The 20,077-nt window shown below is 39.3% G+C and overlaps 1 protein-coding gene across 2 annotated transcripts; it reads left to right on the forward strand.

The window, feature by feature from the left end:
* Nucleotides 1-8,894: 8,894 nt before the first annotated feature.
* ccnf (cyclin F) lies at nucleotides 8,895-19,935 on the forward strand. Of its 2 annotated transcripts, XM_044099980.1 has the most exons (17): nucleotides 8,896-9,226; nucleotides 10,534-10,688; nucleotides 10,767-10,873; nucleotides 10,959-11,026; nucleotides 11,166-11,362; nucleotides 11,477-11,530; nucleotides 11,855-11,959; nucleotides 12,273-12,350; nucleotides 12,709-12,863; nucleotides 13,572-13,736; nucleotides 13,847-13,970; nucleotides 14,062-14,242; nucleotides 14,324-14,411; nucleotides 15,921-16,020; nucleotides 16,101-16,237; nucleotides 16,951-17,129; nucleotides 18,174-19,933. In XM_044099980.1, the coding sequence occupies exons 1-17, from the start codon at nucleotides 9,214-9,216 to the stop codon at nucleotides 18,620-18,622; spliced, it is 2,355 nt and encodes a 784-aa protein (XP_043955915.1). In that variant the 5' UTR covers nucleotides 8,896-9,213; the 3' UTR covers nucleotides 18,623-19,933. The 2 variants fall into 2 exon arrangements, with proteins under 2 accessions (XP_043955916.1, XP_043955915.1); XM_044099981.1 differs by lacking the exon at nucleotides 10,767-10,873 and having other exon boundaries at nucleotides 8,895-9,226; nucleotides 10,534-10,643; nucleotides 11,017-11,026; nucleotides 18,174-19,935.
* Nucleotides 19,936-20,077: the final 142 nt, after the last annotated feature.

Genomic DNA, 20,077 nt, shown 5'->3' on the forward strand with positions numbered 1-20,077 from the left:
TTTTTTTTTATTTGAAGTGAAAGAGTTCAAGTACGAATCCAGAGAAACAAAACCGGGCTAGAAAGAATCCACTTCTCTCCTTCAATTGATTCTTGCTTTTAAACTTTTTTTTTTTCTTCTGCCACATTCTTTACTTTCCCTCTTTTATTTGTCTTTGGCTCATGAATACGTCTTTTGCTCCATGAGCTGCTTGTTAACTCTGTTTTGTTCCCCTCTACAATCAGCCAGTTTAATCCTGCTTTTTCCCTCTGGTAACCTAACAACAATTCTTCTCACAAATAACCATGCTTGTCGTTTACAGAGGAATACAAAGTATGTCTTCATTTGTTTTGTGCATGCCTTTAATTATCAGGAGCTGATTTGCTGCCAAGCTGAGGTCCTGTTAATGAAGCCATGGGGTTAAAAATTTAATTAAACTGGCTGTTATTTTTTCCAATACACATTTACTGTGCCTTGGAAAGTATTCATGCCCCTTGAACGTTTCCAGATTGTGTCTTGTTAAAACCGCACACCTTAATGTTTTGTCTTGTTTTAAGTAAGACATCATCTCAAAGTACAAAGAAACTGTAGAGCTGACATAAAATGCAATTCAGTTTAATTACATGCCTTTAGAAATCTTCAAATTAGTCAATTCACCCCTAAGCCCCAACACTCCATAGCAAGAATGAAACATGATGGTAGCAGCATTATGCTATGGGGAGACTTTTCTTCAGTAAGATTGATGCAACACATGACAGCCATGGAATAAACCTATTAGAGGCTCCAAAAACCTTGAAGTCAGGCTGGAGGTTCACCGTCCAAAAGGAACTGTAAATACACAGGAATGATTGAGATCATAGCCTATTAATGTGTTATATTAGCCTAGTCAAAGTTTGGATCTTATTTTAATTGAGAAATGTGTTATGACTTGAAAACTGTTCACACATTCTCTCTGCCTAGTCTGACCTGAGTTTAAGTTATTTTTTGCTACATAAATCTGGGACAAAAATTTCCAAAAAGCCTTGCAGCTGTAGCTGCTGCAGAAAGGTATTTTATAAGGTATTGAGTGCAGTAAATAAAAATACATGTCAAAAATTTCAGTGCGTAAAAAACAATTTGAGAGCCACGTACAAATTTAATTCCGCTTAACCATTATGTACTGCTTGGTATTCTATAATTAAATCCAAAAAATACATTAAACTTGTATTTGTAGCATTACAAAAAAAAGGTTTGCCATGGAAAAGTATTTTTCATTGCATGGTATGTTTTCATGGGCTCCTATGTTCTTTATTGCATACATAAAGTCTAAACCTTTGCTTGTTTTCATGGTCCATAATTATTTCCATAAATCACTGAGACATAAAAAAAAAATGCTTCGCTTCCATTTTCAAGCCCATAATGCCTCCAGATAAAGACAGAAATCCAGATGTGTACTCCACATTTACTCTTACAGTGCATTTCAGCCACGGAAAAGGAAGCAGTCTAGGCTGATGTTTTCACAGAAAAGCGACTCGGGCATTAGGAGAGATTAACTACAACCAGGTTGCCTTTCATTCAGAAAGAGCTGACTGAAAGAGCTGGCGTTTTCTGTGTGTGTGGGTGGGAAATTACTGGGGGGCTGCCTGTTTTTAATCACGACCATGGCCATGCATTGAATGTTGCCTATTTGGTGCTGTTTATCTTTTTTTGTTGTTTAAATGCATGTGATGAAGTGTAGATGGTTGTTGAAGTTGGAATTTCTCAATTTTTTCCTCTTCCCCCCTTGGAGATTAAATGTGGTGCATATGTGCTGTACTAGTTCTTCTATGTGAAAATGAGAATTTCCCTTTCTACTTCCAGTCTTTTTCTGCTGGCGGAATTTTAATTCCCTATGGGAGGGTTGTATTCTATGAAGAAAAAAGAAACAGAAAAATAATGTTATAGAGCTACAATGATGGGAAATTGAGGAAAGGAGGGAGATGTAAAGTCTTCTCCCCTCCCCCTTCCTATGCTTCCCTGTTGTTCTCCCTTCTTCAGGGTTTGATGTCACTCAAAATAAGCCAATCGTACCTCGTGGACTTCCTATTCCGGTCTTTGCTCCTCCTATTCCCTCAGTCGTTTAAATATATTCTGTGGCACTACTATGTGCAGAGTGTACAATGTGCTGTTGAAGAACCAGTAGCCTGTGTAGAGCGTTACCGCCAGAAAGGAAAGAAGAGAGGAAGGAACGCGTGAGTGGATTTCAGTGCTCAATAGAAGCTTTTATTTGACATCCTCTAGCGACTGCAGCTCAAGTAATTTCCTCCGTCTCGCACAGACCCTCTCTTTGCTGATTTTTTGTTTTTCCTTTATCTCTTGTTTCTCCAGCCTGGTGCCTCGGATCAGCACTTCTGATTCGGTTGGGATTGGCTTGCCCCCACAGTTAAGATGGGCTGCACAACGGGACAATTTGCTTGCCAACCACAACCCCAGATAAACTCTGGTCAGGAGAGTTTGTCTCTGGAGGCTGGTGGCGCTAAAGTACCCGAAGTTCTCTCCTCCCTGGAGCGTCTATCTCAAGCTACGGGAGGCATGGAGAAGTCGTGGTACCGCTGCATCTTTCCCTTCGGCATCATCTCGATGGTCATAGGGATTGCAGGAACAGGGGTGACCTACACTTATAATGACCTGCCTCAAACTAAAGTTGTATCAGTGGTGCTACTTGTCATGGGTGTTGTGCTACTGCTGACGGCGAGTGCTTGCTGGACTCTCCACAAAAAGAAGAGAAGAAAAAAGAAAGAGGGAGAGTCTCTGACATCTGAGCAGTGTCCCCTATGAAGCAAATAGAAGAACCTAAAAACAGAGACTGGCCAAGAGTTTATCTGTGCTCAAGGTATAGCTGAAAAATCCCTCACATTACCTTCAACCAATGCTAAATCCCCTCTTTTATTTATCACGGAGTTAAGAGACAGCTCAGGTAAAGAAATTAGAGTCAAAGGACAGACGTTGTTGTCTAGAGAAGGTTTTGGGATCACAATTTCTGAAACTCTTTGGTCATCAGGGAGCAGGTACCTCTTGTCAAAACAACTATGGCAGAAAAACACAAAAATACACAGTTTGTGTGTTTACAAGCATGGAGAGACCTTTGAGCTTTAATGTGTTGACACCCAACACGCTTTGCAGGACTGCTGCTGGTGTCACTGCTGCCATCACAGGGGACGTCAGTCGCAGCATTCCTCTCGTTGGGACAGGTGACTCTCCAAGAGGTTAGAAGTGGGCCAAAAACTGCAACCTGATACCCAGCTGAAAGAGCAGCATGCCCGTGTCACCCGCCAACGTCATTCGCTCGTCCTGTGACACTGCAGCAATGTGCGAGGGGCTTTTTATATGCAACACAAGAGTGGAACTTGAGTCCGCCAGTATCTTTGCTGGCATGTGTGCCGATGATAACCCGGGGAGAACAGAGGACTGGTAAACTGGTCTCAGATCAATATTTGGTTGAGAGATGGAAATGAAAATTTGCACACATGCCCAAATCCATATCCGTGCTTTCAGCGGCCTTTTGTAGCTTTGGGTGGGGGCTAACATTGACTTTCTGACTGACTGATTGCCTTTCTGTCAAGTGTGGCTATTTACTTCCAGCTTTCTGTCTATGAGGGATACTTATTGAAGACTGCCTGGGGGAGGCATGCTACTGCAGGGGCACTTTGACTCATCCTGCTCCTTTGTCGCCCCTCCCACTTGGTGCCTTGCGGATGCACTAATGGAAAAAATCTGTGTCACATTCCCCCATTTCTGTCTGAACTTCAAAAAAAATCTGCTATTTCTTCTTTCACCCAGCAAATATATCTCCCATAGTTGAAAGGCAGTAACTTCGTTAGAATAGAGTACAAAGCTGCTCACTATTGAACACTGAGTAATGTTTTGGTTTTGATAATCTCTGGGGTTTCCCTTTCCCACACGTTTTCCTTCAGAGACAGACTGCTTGTGAATAGGGGCATTCAGTGAATGCGTGTGATGCACAAGACTATTTTATTGGTGTCTTAAACACTTCTTTGGCTCCTTGTGTTGTGTGAGCTAAAATAAAACATGAAATCAAAGAAGGAATGTGTAATGTACACATAGATTGAGTGAAAGGAATATGCTCTGCTCGTCTCCATGTGAATGACTCAACTAGCCCTGCAGGATCTCTAAGAACTTTTATTGATCAAAACCACATTGATCCTGGCTTGGAGTTCGGTAATGCTCGCCGGGGAGAGCGTGGCTATACATGCACGTTGAGCAGTTAGCTTACAAAGCCACAGACCATCTCAAGCTTCAGCTTGTAAACTGGCTTTTGCCTTTCTGTCTGCTTTCGGGAGCTGCCTATTTTAATGGTTTGGAGCTCATTTGTGCATTTACTGCTCATTTTGGTTTTTGTACTGATGTTAGCCACACTCTGGTTGTTTAAACAGCAGCAACTGAGGGTTGAACAATAGTTGTAATGAGCAGCAGGATCGTGGAAGTCACTGCTTTTGAGATTTATGTGGGAACAGAGAGGAATGCCTGCAGCTAGATTAGAATCAGTCATCCTGAAAAGAATGTAATTATTTAAGAGGAAATATGTTGCATCACTGGAGCTTATAGAGATGATTTCTGCTGTACTGGAGCGTAGCAGCTCATCTCTGTCTCTACTCTCACTGCCGCGAGGTGAGATTTAACAATTTCCAAAAATATTCTTATAGTAACCTTTAATTTCTTTCACTTCATATGTCAGTTTGTTTTTTTTTTTTACATTTGTGCTCAGAGCAGTGGTGTCCTTTAAACTCAGAGACAAAGCAGAAGCTCTGAAATGACATCACATTGGACAACATAACAAGCTGTCTGCCTCTGCATTTTGTGTGTGAACTACTTTTACATCTACTCACTTTATGGAGGCCCTTAGAAAAACATAATTTTGCGATCCTTTGTTGTCTTTTATACATAACTACTCAGTGTTTAAATTAAGGTAAATACTAAACATATGATCTGAAAACCTCCTGCCTTATATAATGTTGATTTTTTTTTAAAAGCTGTTGACTTAGAGGAGCAGAAAGAAAGACTAAAATCTTTGATGGGTAATTGTCTTGGGGGATGTAGTGCTTGCAAAAAATATAAACAAATGAGGAACACAGTCTTATATTTCTGCCTTGGCTTGTATATCATTGCAGTTTTTACATGTACAGCACACACTGACTATATTTTGTTTGGATAGATATATCTAAATTTACATTTTTAAGCTGTATTGTGCCAGTATAAGTTGGTGGGCGTTGACCACATTTTTATTTTTTTTGTCTGAGACATGAAGTGATTTCTTCTCTGCCTTCTGAATTTTTAAAGGGAAAGTCTACCTCTTTCTGCTGCAGGGACTAATGTCCCTCTCCTAGTAGACAGCTAAGCTGTCAGTCTGTTTGCTGTTTACTTCACTTAATATGTTGCTTTCTGTGCCCTCCAATTTTTGGTGCTGTATATAGATTGTTTTTTTAAAATTTGTATTATGTATTTCTATCTTCATGTTAATGTTCTCTTGCTGTTTCTATTGCATTAAATAAATGTTTAGGCTTTGTGTCTTGAAGAAAACATGTTTTGTAGTTTTTGAATGATAAAGTTGTTTCTTTGTGAACAAACTGGGTGGGGCTAGAAACAGTGAAGACTTGTTGGTTGTGGACATATTACAAATTACAGTTGTTTCCTAAAAAATAATAACAATTTTGCAGAACCCACCGTAACTTCACATATAACTGTAATATCTGTGTTAAGAAGACCTTTTGTCATGTACTGCCTTTGTCTGACTGGATTAATGGCAGAGATATGCAGTCATTTGGTAGGAAATCAGACTGGCCAGTGTCAGGCAGAATAAATAACTCCCCCTACTGGCAGGTCACCCTGAGATATATTGTAACTGCTGCTAATATAAATGAACAGCAGTCATACGCAGTCAGAAGTTAACATCACCATGGCCGTGAGTGTTATAGCATAGCATGATGCATGTAAACCATACTATCTTTAGGATGAAATTGCAAGGATTTTTAAAACCAATCTCTTTCTGCAAAGGTTTGGATTTTTTTAGGAAATTTCAGGATCTGATTTATGGACACAAACTCAATACACTTACACCCACACTAATACTTAGTCAGAGGTCTCTTATTGATTTGACCTTACACATTTTGTAGCCTTTGACAAGATTCTTCAATTCTGAATGTGTAGATTAATTTAATTTGTCTTGTGCCTTTTAAGGGTGGCCAGCAAATTTTAATATTTGCTGATAACATGTGGGAAAATGATGCAATTGTGGAAGGGACCCAATGTTTAGATCACTCTACTGGGTGGAGCAGCCAAACAGGTCAAAGTGCAGACACGGGTGGAAGTGGTCATTTGGATTTTGACTGTCAGCACAGATCACAGGAAACCAGTTGGGAGCAACTCATCCGCCTCTGTATCTATTGGACTTGGCCTCCAACCAGAACATTCAAAACTATTTGACCTCTCTCAAATTTTGAATTATACAAAACTGACATCACCTTAGAGAGAGAGGCATAGAGATGCAACAGGCAGCTCAGTATGACATTATTAAATCTGGATTGGAGCCATCTGGAGCCTGATGGCTTTATTTATGCTTTATTCAAATTCCAAATCAACAGCATCTGTGGAAAAGACAAATCTGTATCTAATTAGTCACTGCCTGAAGCCGGCTCCGAACGATACCTTCATAGAGGGGATAGAGTTACATTTCAATTGTGACTTGGCTCAGATATGATGACAGCTGTTTTGGTGCCAGGTGTAGACAGAGACTAGACACACAAGACCAGACAGTGAAACATAATCATAGGGAAATTAGGTTAAAACGCCATCTCAACCTAGCTATTGTTAGCCAAATGTGATGAGACATATTAGATTTAATGAGACTGGGTAATAACAGACAAGCACTGTCGGGCAAACTCAATTTGGATCTTTGATTATTTTTAATATCCAAGAAGAAAGTTTGACTCTTTAACAAATATATTTCTTCATATATTTCAAATAAAATGAATCAGAATGATAATTATCAGCATATCATTCCTTTTTTTATGATACATCTTTGTGTGTGGTGCTTTACAAATTATGTGGTTTTATTTCTTTAAAAATTTGATTTAAATGCCATTATTACCATTCAACCTATGATTTTTCTGAGAAAGTGCTTGAGATGGGTTGGTGTTTCTATGGAAACAGTGCATTTAGCTGATTATATCAGAGCCCTTAGCCTGACTGAGGTCACTCCTGCGATCTAGTCAGATAATTTGATCACTCACCTCTAGTGTGAAGTCAACAAAGAGTTAAGTTCCCCAGTGAGCGAAGGATAAATAGGAAATGTACTGTCCCTATTTTCCATTGGCATACACTTGGAAAATTGTTTCTAACTTTCCAAGAGCTTTTTTTTTTTTTTACCATTCTGTTGAGTTAAACTCATAATCCTAAACTCCTGGTCTTGTTTGTGATGAAGATGATGATGGGATTAGTAGTGCATGTGATGCACAGCTCAATAGAGAGCCTGAGAGGGACAAATGATTATTATCAGGGCACTCTTCATCTCCATCACCCTTTTTAAAAGACCAGTAATCAACAGGACACTACTCAGCTGAGAGAGTAGGGATGCAACACAAAGGTCTTAATTATGTCAGTCCCTCAAAAACAGCTGCTTCAAAGGCCTAATCAGTCTGTTACTCTATTCAATCTCTGGACCGGTCAAAAGATTACACACTCATCATGAACATGAATGTCATATTAATTTGGGGTTAAAGGAGATGCATTTGAACCGTTCTTCTTTCAGGGCAGACTGATAATACATCACGCAAGCGCAGAGATTTTTCTCAACAAGAACTAAGTATATAAGTAATTCGCCTGAAGAAATTGAAGTGAATTATTCCACAAACAAGGTATGGGTGAAAATTTAGAATTACACCAGTATTACGCATTGAATAAGTGTACATAAATGCATTAAATGCTTGTAGAAGAGCCTTTTTTGGAAATGACAACTACTAGAAAGAAGTTACATGAATTGTTCAGATTTTAAATTGGATACAAGTCAGGTGATCTTTCTATGTAAACATTCCTCCTATTACTGTGTTTTTGTATGACTGTAAAACATTTTTTTTCCAGATGTCATTTAGCTTGTCAGCTTGGGAGGCTATAGATTGTAGCTTTGGCACCTCATAAATTACAACACAAGATTAAGGTTTTGGAGTGAACTTGTCAAAGTCTGTGCTTAAGTTTGATTGAGATGTGGTTATTGTAGCTATTCATACCAAAAGCCCTCCAATGTGCCTGATTTAATTAAAACCCATTTGCAAAGAGGAGTGGGTCAAAATTCTGGAGTTCAAAAGGAATTATTTGGTTTAAGTGGCAGTTATTTTTCCACAATAAGCATATTTCTTTTTAGACTTTTCAGATAATAAACAGAATCATTAACCCCAAGAAAGACTTAATCTGTAAATGGGCAAATATGTTTTTATAGTATTGTATATTGTCTGTATTGTCCAGTTTTAGGTGTACATAAAAAAGTTTTTAGTGACCAGAAAATACAGGATACATAGTATTCCCATGTCTTTTGTATTGACATAATGATCTTATTTGTCTTTTTCTTATGAAAGTCAATAAAAACTGTCAAATGAAACTACAAATGAGGGACATGTACCTAATATGTAGGTACATGTCCCTTTAATTACGGTACCTTTAAACGCTGATATTTAATTCAACTACATTTCCCAAAGTACTCCACAAGAACGTGGAAGTTTGTCATATTCAGGTCAACCAATCAGATGTTCACAAACGTGAGCGCGTACTTCGAAATGGCGTTCTCTTGTCCAATGATTTTCTGGAATTTTACAATTTATATGATATAACCAATCAGTGCTATCGTTCTTCAAAGTGACCAATCACCATGTCGCGTCGTTGCGTAGAGGCGTCATCATTCTCCTCCAATCAAACTGAACGCAGCGTTTAAACCGTGTGCGCGGGCGGTCCTAGGGCGCTTTAGGGGCGGGTCCAAACCAGGACGCGTGCTTAAATTTGAATTCAGGAAAGGTGCTAGTAACTTGTTTAAATATTAGTCAGCTACAGCAGCTCAACATTAGCTGTAACTTTTTATAAGTATTAATCTATGTAGAAATAACTGTATCCCTAGTTTACGTCTAAATAATATAAGCTTCTACAATCGTAACGTTTAAACATCTGCTTAGTCTTGCATCTACATCCTGCTAAGAAGAGACCAGTCTACTTGCAATGAAAGCGGGCGGTAAGGAACTATTCTTATTTTCAGTTGTCTTACTTAACAACAATAGATAATAACTCACAAAATAACTATTTAAAGATAGTATTTAATCGTCTTAGCTTCCGAGAATTCACTGGTTGCATGCTCATATCTTACCTGAATTAGTGATCGATTCCTTCTGGAGTTTACAGTAAGTTCAGTACAAAATATAAATGTTTAAAAGAAGCAAACTCATGCCCCTTTTAGAAATGTTATTTTCTTACTGTAGCAGCTGCTGCAAACTAGATTCGGAGTTGAAACTTTGTGAAACTAAGTAATAATTGAACCCAACTTTACTGGACGACGGGAGGGAAATTTGGGCGCTTACTTGATTTGCCTTCTCCCATGCAGCAGCATTAGTTCCCCGTCGTTAGATTGGTCCTAAATGCTGCAAATAAACTTAAGAAAAACGTTTTGTTTCAGGTAATAATTAAATCATCACATGTACTTTTTATTTTAAAAAGTTTAAGTAGTTTTGCCTGTGTTTTAGATTACCTTAATAGTCCCCCTGGGGGTGTCTTACTCGGGAACAATTTTGTAGGGTGACTTTCACTGCCAAGTTACAGGAAAGTAATTATTTTATTATACTGCAAAAGTAGGATTAATTGCTATATTTAAAAGATAACCTTCAACCATATATTTTATTTATAATTTCAACAGAAGACACTTTGTTCTCCTGGTTTATGGTTTGCAGCATAATTTTACCCAATTTTGAATATCCTTATTAAATACAACTGCCATGTCAAGTGAAAAGTGTGATTTTTCTCTCTTAGATGTTCAAAAGTTTATAGTAGGTACGAACTATTATGTACTCCTTGCCTGATAATTTATTACAGTGTAATAAGTAATACTATTATATCAAGGTATTAGCACCAATTCGTATTTATTTTGTTCACTGAATAAGATGAGAGTTCTAGCTACAAAAGGAAAATCAGTATAAATTGTAATATGTTGCCCATGTGTTTTAAAATTGTTATTAATTCAGTTTACTTGTACATCACCAAATGACAAGAAATTAAATTTAGAAAAAACCCAGATTTATTTCAGATCAGTTGTCATTAGATTTGTAAGGAACGCTTGTTGCACTGTTCATTTTGAATGTCTGTTCACAGTTTGCTAGTAGGCTTCACACTGGCCTTAAATGAAGTGTAAATATTGTTTTGTCATTAGAGTGAGAATTTGTGTGCCAAATTTGCATTAAGATGTGAAGTGATTGTTCACATTGTGAAGTAAATGGATCTGTTTGCCTGATATTGGATGAAAAAAACCCCCAGTAACTTTCTTCCTTCTAGTCGTCCACTGCCGTTGTTCAAAATGCTACTCGGTTCCGGCTCGGAAGCGGGTTCGTAAGCGATCGTCCAGCCTGACTCTTCTATCGCTGCCGGAGGAAATTCTTCTCTGTGTGCTCCAGTGTCTCTCTGCAGAGGACCTCCTGTCTGTCAGAGCGGTAAGTTAAACAACTCGTGACTCATATTTGACGTCTCTTGTTGTTGATGGGTCTAAAATCCCTTGGTATGTGTTGTAGGTTAATTCACAGCTACGGGATATTGTTGACAGCCACAACAGTGTATGGGCCAGAGTCAATTTCAAAGACACGTGGCCATCTCCTAAGGTTTTGTGGCTGTTTGAAAGGTAGAGATCCTTCTTCTGGGTAAAAAAGAATAAATAAAACTGCTCTCCGAATAGATTTTTAGCTAAAATTATTCACTGATTTCAGGGCTGCTGAGAAAGGGAACTTTGAAGCTGCTGTGAAACTTGGGATTGCCTATTTGTACAATGAAGGACGTAAGTACATCAGTTTTTCCTCCTACACTGTAAATGTCTGCTTAAAACATCATGTCAGTTGAATGGACGTGAACGATAGGAGCAAATCCTCTTGATGAAATGATTGCAGCTCTTCACTCTTGCCATCTCTCCCCTCCAGCTTTGTTGAGCGATGAAGGGCGAGCGGATGTATGTGGTCGAAAAGCCTCCCACTTCTTCAGCTTGGCGGAGAGCCTGCTCTCTCCCAAAGCGGATCCCTTCACTTGGGTTTTCATCCGTCCTCCGTGGTCGCCCACTGGCAGCTGCTGCAAGGCCGTGGTGTTCGATCACCTAAAGGCTGAGTGTGAAAGCAACATGGTAAGTTCAGCTGCTGGCAGTTCAGAGAAAACAAGTGTGAAAGCTGGTGATTGGGTGATGCAGTAAACGCACACAGATTGATTTTTTTATTTTTTTCCCCCCATTTTTCTGCAGGAAAAGAGGGGCCCTTTGTTGCACTGTTTGGCCCGGGTTTTGCTCCTGTTTGAAGTGAGTAAGCATCTTGTATATTTCTGGGTAGGGTTCGCTTGGTTTTTGTTTTTGTTATCCTCTTAACAAAATGGAAATGCTTCTTCCCTTGTCACCAGAAACGCAGGCCAAATGGCTGCCTTTCTTCTCTTTATGCAACTGTTACTCAAAGCCCCCAGTGGGCTCCGTTGTTTGACAGCATGACACATCAGGAGACTTTGTGTTAGCCAGAAACAATATGTGTCAGGAGCTGTTATTCAGCCGCTTTCTCAGAAGTGTGAGAACAAAACGCTCCTCTCCAAATATGTGCCGTGAACATCTGGATCTGTGCTGCCTGTTTTTCAGGAGGAAGAGAAACGATCGGATGCTGTAGCCATGCTGGAGGAGTCGTCGCGGGCCGGCTGTCTGCAGAGTTCATACTTGCTGTGGGAGCACAGCAGGAAAGCAGCAGTGAGTTTGGTTCTGTCTACGGTAGAACCTGGAGCGACTGCTAGATTTACACTCCCTTGCAAAAGTATTCAGACCTCTGTAGCGTAGTTCTGGAGGGGCTGCAGAGGTCCACAGCTCAGGTGGAAGAAAAACCTTTGAAGTTGAACTGTGCGTTTCATAAACTCATACTAAGGTTTTTCACTAAATACCAGTGAAATATATTTAAATTTGAATGTGCAAAAGTCTTTGGTTAGTAATGCTTTCAAGGAAGCTTTTTAAACCACGTAAGGGGATAAATGAGGCTAAACATGTTTTGTTTTTTTTTACAATTCAGATGTCCGACCCTGGAAGGTATCTTCAGTGTGTGCGAACCCTCAGGGACTATGCCAGCAAAGGATGCTGGGAAGCACAGGTGATCTTTAAATGTATGGTTTGTTATATCACTGTGGGTTTTGTTTTCCCTTTGCTCCTCAAAAGTTTCCTTTGACACTATTCAGTTTCTCTTTTTGTTTTGACTCCTCCATTTTGAAAATTCTTGTTGAAACATTTATCACACTGTGTCAAAGAAGGCCTGACATATGCGGACAAGATTTTGTTTTTTTCCCCCTCTTCTCATCCCAATGAATCATGATAATATGACTCATCTAAATCAGTCTTAGTAAACTCAAGCCAGATTGTCATTATGGTGCAGCACAGTTCAACAAGCTGTCAAGATCTCTAAAGCTATTCTGAAGCAAGTTTTAACATTTGGTCTCCTTTGTTCCTCTCAGTTGTCTCTGGCTAAAGTGTGCAGCAGTGGGAATCCATTGGGTTTGGAGTCCAAGGCCTGCTCGGAGATTGTGGCACAGATCTTCAATCCCTCCAACTCCGTGCATCAACACAGCACTCAGGGTATCCCCAGACGAGGCATTAAGGACACAATGAGGTATGAGGAGACAAGAATTTTACTTGACCTAGTATAATAGAGGTTAAAATTCTTGTTTACACTTTTGTCAATAGCAGATTCTCAATGGTACCTGTACAATTTGCCAAAAATGCACACAACTACTAAAGGATTTGTTATGTTTCATTAGTCAACTGTCAGCTTTAATGTGTTTGCTGGATTTTATGTGATGGAACAACACTAAGCTGTGCATAATTATGAAGTCTGATCTAAAGATAAAGAGACTGAATTCTTGCCCATTTCCCTGGACATAATACCACAACCTCTCTCTGACTGGATGGAGGCCTTCAGTGAACATCAGTTTAAGTTTGGTCATGGATTCATGAGTTTCTTTAGGTCAGGACTTTGACTAGGCCATTTTGGCACATGAATTTGGTTCGATCTTAACCATTCTATCACTGCAATTCCTCTAGATACATTATGTGCATCTTGTTGGTTATTTTAGGGGATGTTGTGTCATATAAGGGTGAAGGGGGTGCACTAGTCTGTGTTGATCTATAGCACTAAATCATAGAAAAATAAAGTGAAATTTGTGTTTGACAAAATGTGATAATTGAAGGAACGCAAATCCTTTTGTAAGACTTTGTAGTGTTTGCGTTCTTTCTATACAGCTGAAATAAAAAAATGAATAGATTTGTCATCAAATGGAGCATAAGAAATAATTACGTCCTTGTTTCCCTGCGGCTGCAGGTACATTCTGGTGGACTGGCTCGTGGAGGTGGCCACTATGAAGGACTTCTCCAGCCAGACGCTGCATGTGACTGTGGGTTGCGTTGACCGATACCTGGCCCTGCGTTCTGTCCCAAAGGCTCGCCTGCAGCTGTTAGGAATTGCCTGCATGGTGGTTTGTACACGGTGAGGGTTTTCACACTTCGAAGTGTTTCATTGTAGTTTTTTACAAGGGACATTGTAGTTTGGCTCATAATCATGCCAAACTGAAAATGTTTATATTTATTTCGTTTTAGATATGTTAGCAAAGACATCCTGACTATACGCGAGGCCGTTTGGCTGACAGACAACACCTACAAATATGAAGACCTGGTGCGAATGATGGGGGAGGTTGTGTCTGTGCTGGAAGGAAAGATAAGGGTGAGTGTTGCTGACTATCTAACGGCTGCTGTTCTTTAGTTTTGTATTCTATTGTAGAGGTAGTAATTAAATGTCCTTCTCTCCCCTTCAGAGCCCCACGCTGCTGGACTACGGGGAGGTGCTGCTGTTCCTGCTCCCCCTGGAGAGGCGTTCCTCTCACTTCTTCAGCTATGTCTGTGAGCTGTCACTGCTCTACTCTGCTCTTGCCACGCCGCCTCCTGCCAAGCTGGCCTGTGCTGCACTGCTCCTCACCAGGGCACTGCATCACTATGGTAATAACACCCCTCTTCAACACGAGCGTATAATGCAAGAGTGACGTTTCTGCTTAACTTGACTTGCCTGCTGCTCTGCAGGTCCCGTCTGGCCCGCCCTGCTGAAGGACTACACAGGGTTTACCAAGGAGGACCTCGTTCCTCTCTCTGTGCTGCTCTATGTTAAGTGGTGAGTGCATCAGTGTGAGTGTTTTGATTAGATTAGTTAATCCAATCAAGTTTAGTCAAAAACCTGGCAAGCAACTCAGGAGGATTAAAGGCAATTCTTGTTGCAAAGGTTGAGAAATGTATTACATTGAGATGATTACATTTAAAAATACATTGCATCTATATCTTTACCACTATGCCTCTTGATTTAAGTCTAGAAACTCTAACAGTTGGAAAGAAACACAAAAGAAACCTGGGTATGTGCACTGCTGATGAGGTGGCTAAAAGAAAACTTAAAAAGGACAAAATGTGATTTTTAAAAAATATTTCTGGTTGTGAAAAACAGACTGTTATGATTTGTGAAACTATTGAAGCACAATAGTAAAAGTGCTGCTTGCAATCTGAAATATTCAGAAACTTTATTACAATTTTGGTGATATCATAGCAAAGTTAATATTTATTTTAACAACAGCAGGACTAGTTGTTGCTTTTCTTTTTCAAATGATCCAAATTAAGAAATGTTATCGTCTGGGCAGAGATTCACATTGGACTGTCTTTTGATCCACTGATTTTTCTCAGTCTTTTTTTTTTGTTGACTATATATTAGACCTGACCACTATAGATGCATATCGGTGTAAATATATGATGAGTTTCTAGTTTTATAGATAAAAAATCCTGCAATATTTGAACGAATTCTATGAAAATTTAAGTCTGTAAAATGTTATGAAAATAGTGTAGGAAGCTTGTTCCTGAATAACCTAGGATAAAATAATAATATGCCTGTAATTACTAAGCGCTGTGCCATGGAATTACACTGATGCCCAAAAATGTGCAATGGTACTTCCTGTTTTTCTTTGAAGATACACTTTAGATGTTTAGAGTATAAAAATAATTAATCCTAAAGAGATTGCAAACTCTTGCTATTCTTTGCCATGGCATATATAAAAACAGTTTTGTTCTATTTTATTCCACTGTAATGGTGGTGTTTAATATTGGCAAAGAAAGATAACAAGCTTTTATTTTTTTAAGCGTCTTTACTGATTGCAAAACAGTGTGAAAGAAACCCACATTCTGTAGTGGAAACGGCTCTTTAAAACACTGCTGCCCACTTTCTGTTTTATTGCTGTCTCATGACTCACACATGGCCATCACCTAGCTGTTCTCCTTCTTCATGAAGATAGTTAACAGGAATTGATTAGTCGTGAGTCTGGCTGTTCTCAGCTTGCCCACGTTGATTAGAGAAATAGGATGTCAAACATATCTGTGTAGACGGGAAATGGATGCCCATTTTGGCTTTAAAGCAAAGATGAAGCACAGACCTACAGTGACATAAAGACGGTGGGAGGCATCGCTGGTTGAGAAACGTGCCTTGGTGTGAGTCACTTTGATAGGTGTGCGGCCTATCTCTATGGCCCAATCCTCAAATGGACAATTAATGAGATTTGTTCTGAAGAGTTGATTAAGTGCTCTTAGCTTAGTTATTTATTTTTTTCTCTTTCTGTTTTTCCCCCTCACTTCCATCTGTCCTCAGTTTCAGTCAAGATGTGCCCAAAGACTACAGGCACGTGTCTCTGACTGGAGTCAAGCAGCGCTTTGAAGACGAGGCCTTTCAGCAGATCAGCAAGGAGAAGGTACCCAATTATTTCTTTTTTCTCTATTCGTTTTCTAAACCTGAATGGTTATTGATTTCTGAATTATTCTCTTTCGCAAGGTTATGGATTTTAAAGAGCTCTGCCAGATCTTGGAGATCCCTGATGTTGTGCCTCAGATGGAGCCACCTAGTCCAACTAGTGGTCAACCAGCTGACATCCACACCTTCCTGGCATCTCCATCGAACACTAGCAAGAGGTGAGGCAAACTGCCAAATTTTGGCTCTGAGCTTGCCAAGGAGGACAAAATGTACTGTTCCTTCAGTCTTAAGATCTGCAAAGGTTCTTAATGTCTGGAAAATATTGGGAGATTAATTTGTTTTCAAATGATGGTCTTTATTTTGCATTGGGCACATCACAACTTACATTTTTGCCTAACTCTTCAATCGTTTTGTTGTTTAGGTGATAGAAAAGCCTCAGATGAATTCACACTAATTGAAAAAAACATTAATTGAGAAAAGAAAAAAAGATTTTAGATTCCCAAAAAAACATTTTCCCACATTGTCACCTTCCTAAAATAATGGTCTAAGTCAAATTTTGGCAATAAGGAGATGGGGATTTTTGTTTATTTATTTATTTATTTTAAATAAACTCAATTTTATTTCCTTTCAAAGTTAACTGGAAAACCATATGTAATGTTTAATAAGCTACCGTATATGACCATTGAAGAATCTGTTATTTGAGCAGTGAAAAACGACAGCAAGGCTTCTGTCATGAGCCTGAAGTCATCAGCAGAAAAATGACCACTGTTCCTGCGCCGCTTTTCTTGCTCATGTAGCAGTTCTCGTGGGCCCCGTGCCGTGACAAACAGCCTCGGTGCACCGTCCAGACGGTGTTTTTCTTTGTGCCATCTGCGAGAAGCTCCTGTGACTCACTGTAACCCCTCCACTCGTCCACTGTTTCTGTCCACAGGAGACGCGATGATGGCACACAGGCCCACCGAAGCGGCCTGGTGGCCACGCCCACAGCAGAGCTGTCCAATCAGGAGGAGATGCTGCTGGGAGACATCCTGGACTGGAGTCTGGACTCTTCCTGCTCCGGTTATGAGGGGGATCGCGAGGAAGACAGCGAGGCAGAAAAAGATGGGGATTGTGAGTATAGAATAGAGATGATCTCACTGCAAGGCCTCTGTGTAATGCATGTAAATGAAGTACTTTATATGCAGAGGAGCAGAATAATGCATCATCCCTTCTTTTAGTGGAACCTTATTCCACTTGAAATGACTGCTTTGTCTTATCTTCATGGACTTGTTTGTTAATAAAAGCTAAATTGAGTAATGATTTACACATTGTTTGAAGAAGTTTGAAATTTACTTTAATCATTCTCTAAATCTAGATCAGTCTGAAAAAAATAAAATTTACCTTTATTTTTTCAGCTGCAATTTAGAAAGTAATAAATAACCTTTTGTTTTTGGTTGTTGCAGAACAACTTATTGATCATTTTGATATTTCAGACTGTTAAACACTGACTCCTTTGAAAATGCTTTTCTGTTTTGCCCTCAACATGGTTTTACTTATGAAGTTTATGATCAAACGTTCTGATCTGAATTCAGTTCATATGCCAAACAAGCCTTGAAGCCACAGCTGAAACCAACGTAATGTCCTGATTTGTGGAGATTAGAATTGTATGTTATCTTTCATTATTACACAAGTAAAACATTTTAAGCCCCGTTCTATTTTTATTTTGATAATGGCTTATAGATGATGAAAACCCCAAATTAAAAAAAAAGCGTGATATATTTCTGTCTTAATAAATCAATATGACTTTTATTTTTTTTTAAATGATAGAACTTTTTTATGATATTTCTTTTTGTTTTGTCATACCCTAAAGTTTGATTTTACCTGGCCTTTAGATACAAACAGTTTCTCTACTGTGGAACATTTTTCTGTCAACAATGTTTGGATTCATACAAAGGGAACATTTTATGCTCACTTTGATCACCAGTGATTGAGAATAATTTAATAACAGATAATTTAATTTAAGTGGACTCATATGTTCTCAATGCAATAAAAATCTGGAGTCTGGAGAAGTATGTAATGAAGAATTTGTTGGAACCATAGCTTGCCACAGCTGTGCGGATTGTTTTGATCATATCTCTCTGGTATGTTGAACCAATGTCTCACTACTTTCAACAGTTTCCATGATGTATATCAAACTGCACCCCCTGGCTGATGGGGACGATAAACTGGAGCACTGCCGAGCTCTCTCCAGCGACGACGACAGCTTCTGTGAAGCGGAGAGTGACGAGAGCAAGGACTGCCCAGGCCGTGAAGCGTCTGCCTCCACCGCAGATCTCCACAGCTCAGGATACTCATCTGTCCAGAGTGTTAGCCCATCATCCACGTGCTCCTCGTCCTCCCTCGTGACTCGCACGTTCAGGACCTTTACCACATCACTTGGCACGCCATCTGCCAAGGCCCAGCCAGGCTTCCGCCTCTTGGTGCCCATGCAGAGGCCCTGGGGGACCTCCACCAGACAGGTGAAGAGGAAGAACGTAGCGACGCATAGCGTAAGTGAGGTGGAAAGGGAAGACGAAGATTTGGAGGAGGATTTTTCAGCAGGCACAGGCTTCCTGAGCCTGTGAGTCTCCACGACCACATGCTGTTCACAGACCACTTGCTCAGTTTCTAACCTGCAGAACTTTTAAATTGTCATCAATGTTCAACTATCCTGCGAGTCTGAGCTGGTCATTGAACTGCTGGAAGATCAAAGACGATAAGCATTTTAAGACTAGGCGAGAAAAAGGAACCGCTTGGCTTTCCTTTTCTAACACATTTCAGTTAGATGTTTACAGAAGCAGAGAAGTAGAAATGCCTCCCAGGAAACCATAGTCGGCTCTAAAACCACTGGAATATCGGCTCGACTTTCCTCAGGAACCCAAAGTACTGGCTGCCATTTCTTTGTGCAACAACCTATCTCAAATACCATTTGAAAAGAAACAAAAACCTCAATGATTTATTATTTTCAGGGGTAAAAAGTGTTCTTTGTTACTAAAAAAACAAGCATAATTGTCATGTTTTTGGTTGCCATCACCTCTGTTATGCACTGCCTGTACTGTATTTGAGTTATAACTGAAGGTGACTACTGTTATTGAAAATATCTGCAACCGAAGTCTAAAAAATAGTTTTCTAATGATTTTTCTTCCTGAGTTTTGTCATCCTGCAGCTTTTCCAAAGGTACTGTGTTGTAATTAGTTTTGAAAAATAACAGAGCTGTGAAATCAGTCACTTATAGCCTTAAATGGCTTCAGTTCAGTTTTGCGCAAGCTGTGCTGTTGATGAATCATTTTGTTTACCTGTGGCACACTAATCCCATCAAGAGCCTCATACAGATGTTATCTTATTCACTAACATGCTCTGATGCTTAAGCAAAAAAAAAAATAAAAATCAAGATACTTGCTGGATTTTTACATTTTGAGAAGAGAATTGAGGAAATGTAAAGTTAAGTTTCCTCCAAACTGAATCAAGTTTAGCACTTTTATCATCACATGTGTGCATAGGAATGTACCATTCTTCCTAATTTTTCTCCCAACATTCAGTATTGAAGAATATTTTTAATGAATGTGTTTCTTTATTTAACACAACACACTAGAAGAAACCTTACAGGGTTTTTGTGCCTCATTAAGGATACAGAAGACATGTCATCTAAATGACTGTGACTGACTGTAAATGCATTTGAAACTGTTACTCCAGACTGGTTGTATCTTTTAAGTGTACATATTGTTATGTGTAAATGGGAGAAAGACAAAGACCATGCCACTACTACTTGAAATTATATTTGACTTATTCCCAAAAAGATTTTCTTATTGTTTTTCTACAGTTCAGTGTATTCTTTGATGTCCACATGAAATTTTTGTACTGTTTGAATAAAAAAAAAAGTCATTAAGCTTTGTTTTTGGGCATCACTTTTATTACTTTGCTATTCACATAAGTGATGTGTGATAGTTTCTCCACATCCCATAGTTTTTCACTTTTTTAATGCTATGACCACATGGTTTCATCAATATAGACAAAAATAGATTTGTTTAGAACTGCTAAGG

This window comes from Gambusia affinis, linkage group LG19 (assembly GCF_019740435.1).
Source record: "Gambusia affinis linkage group LG19, SWU_Gaff_1.0, whole genome shotgun sequence".
NCBI classification, from domain to species: domain Eukaryota; kingdom Metazoa; phylum Chordata; class Actinopteri; order Cyprinodontiformes; family Poeciliidae; genus Gambusia; species Gambusia affinis.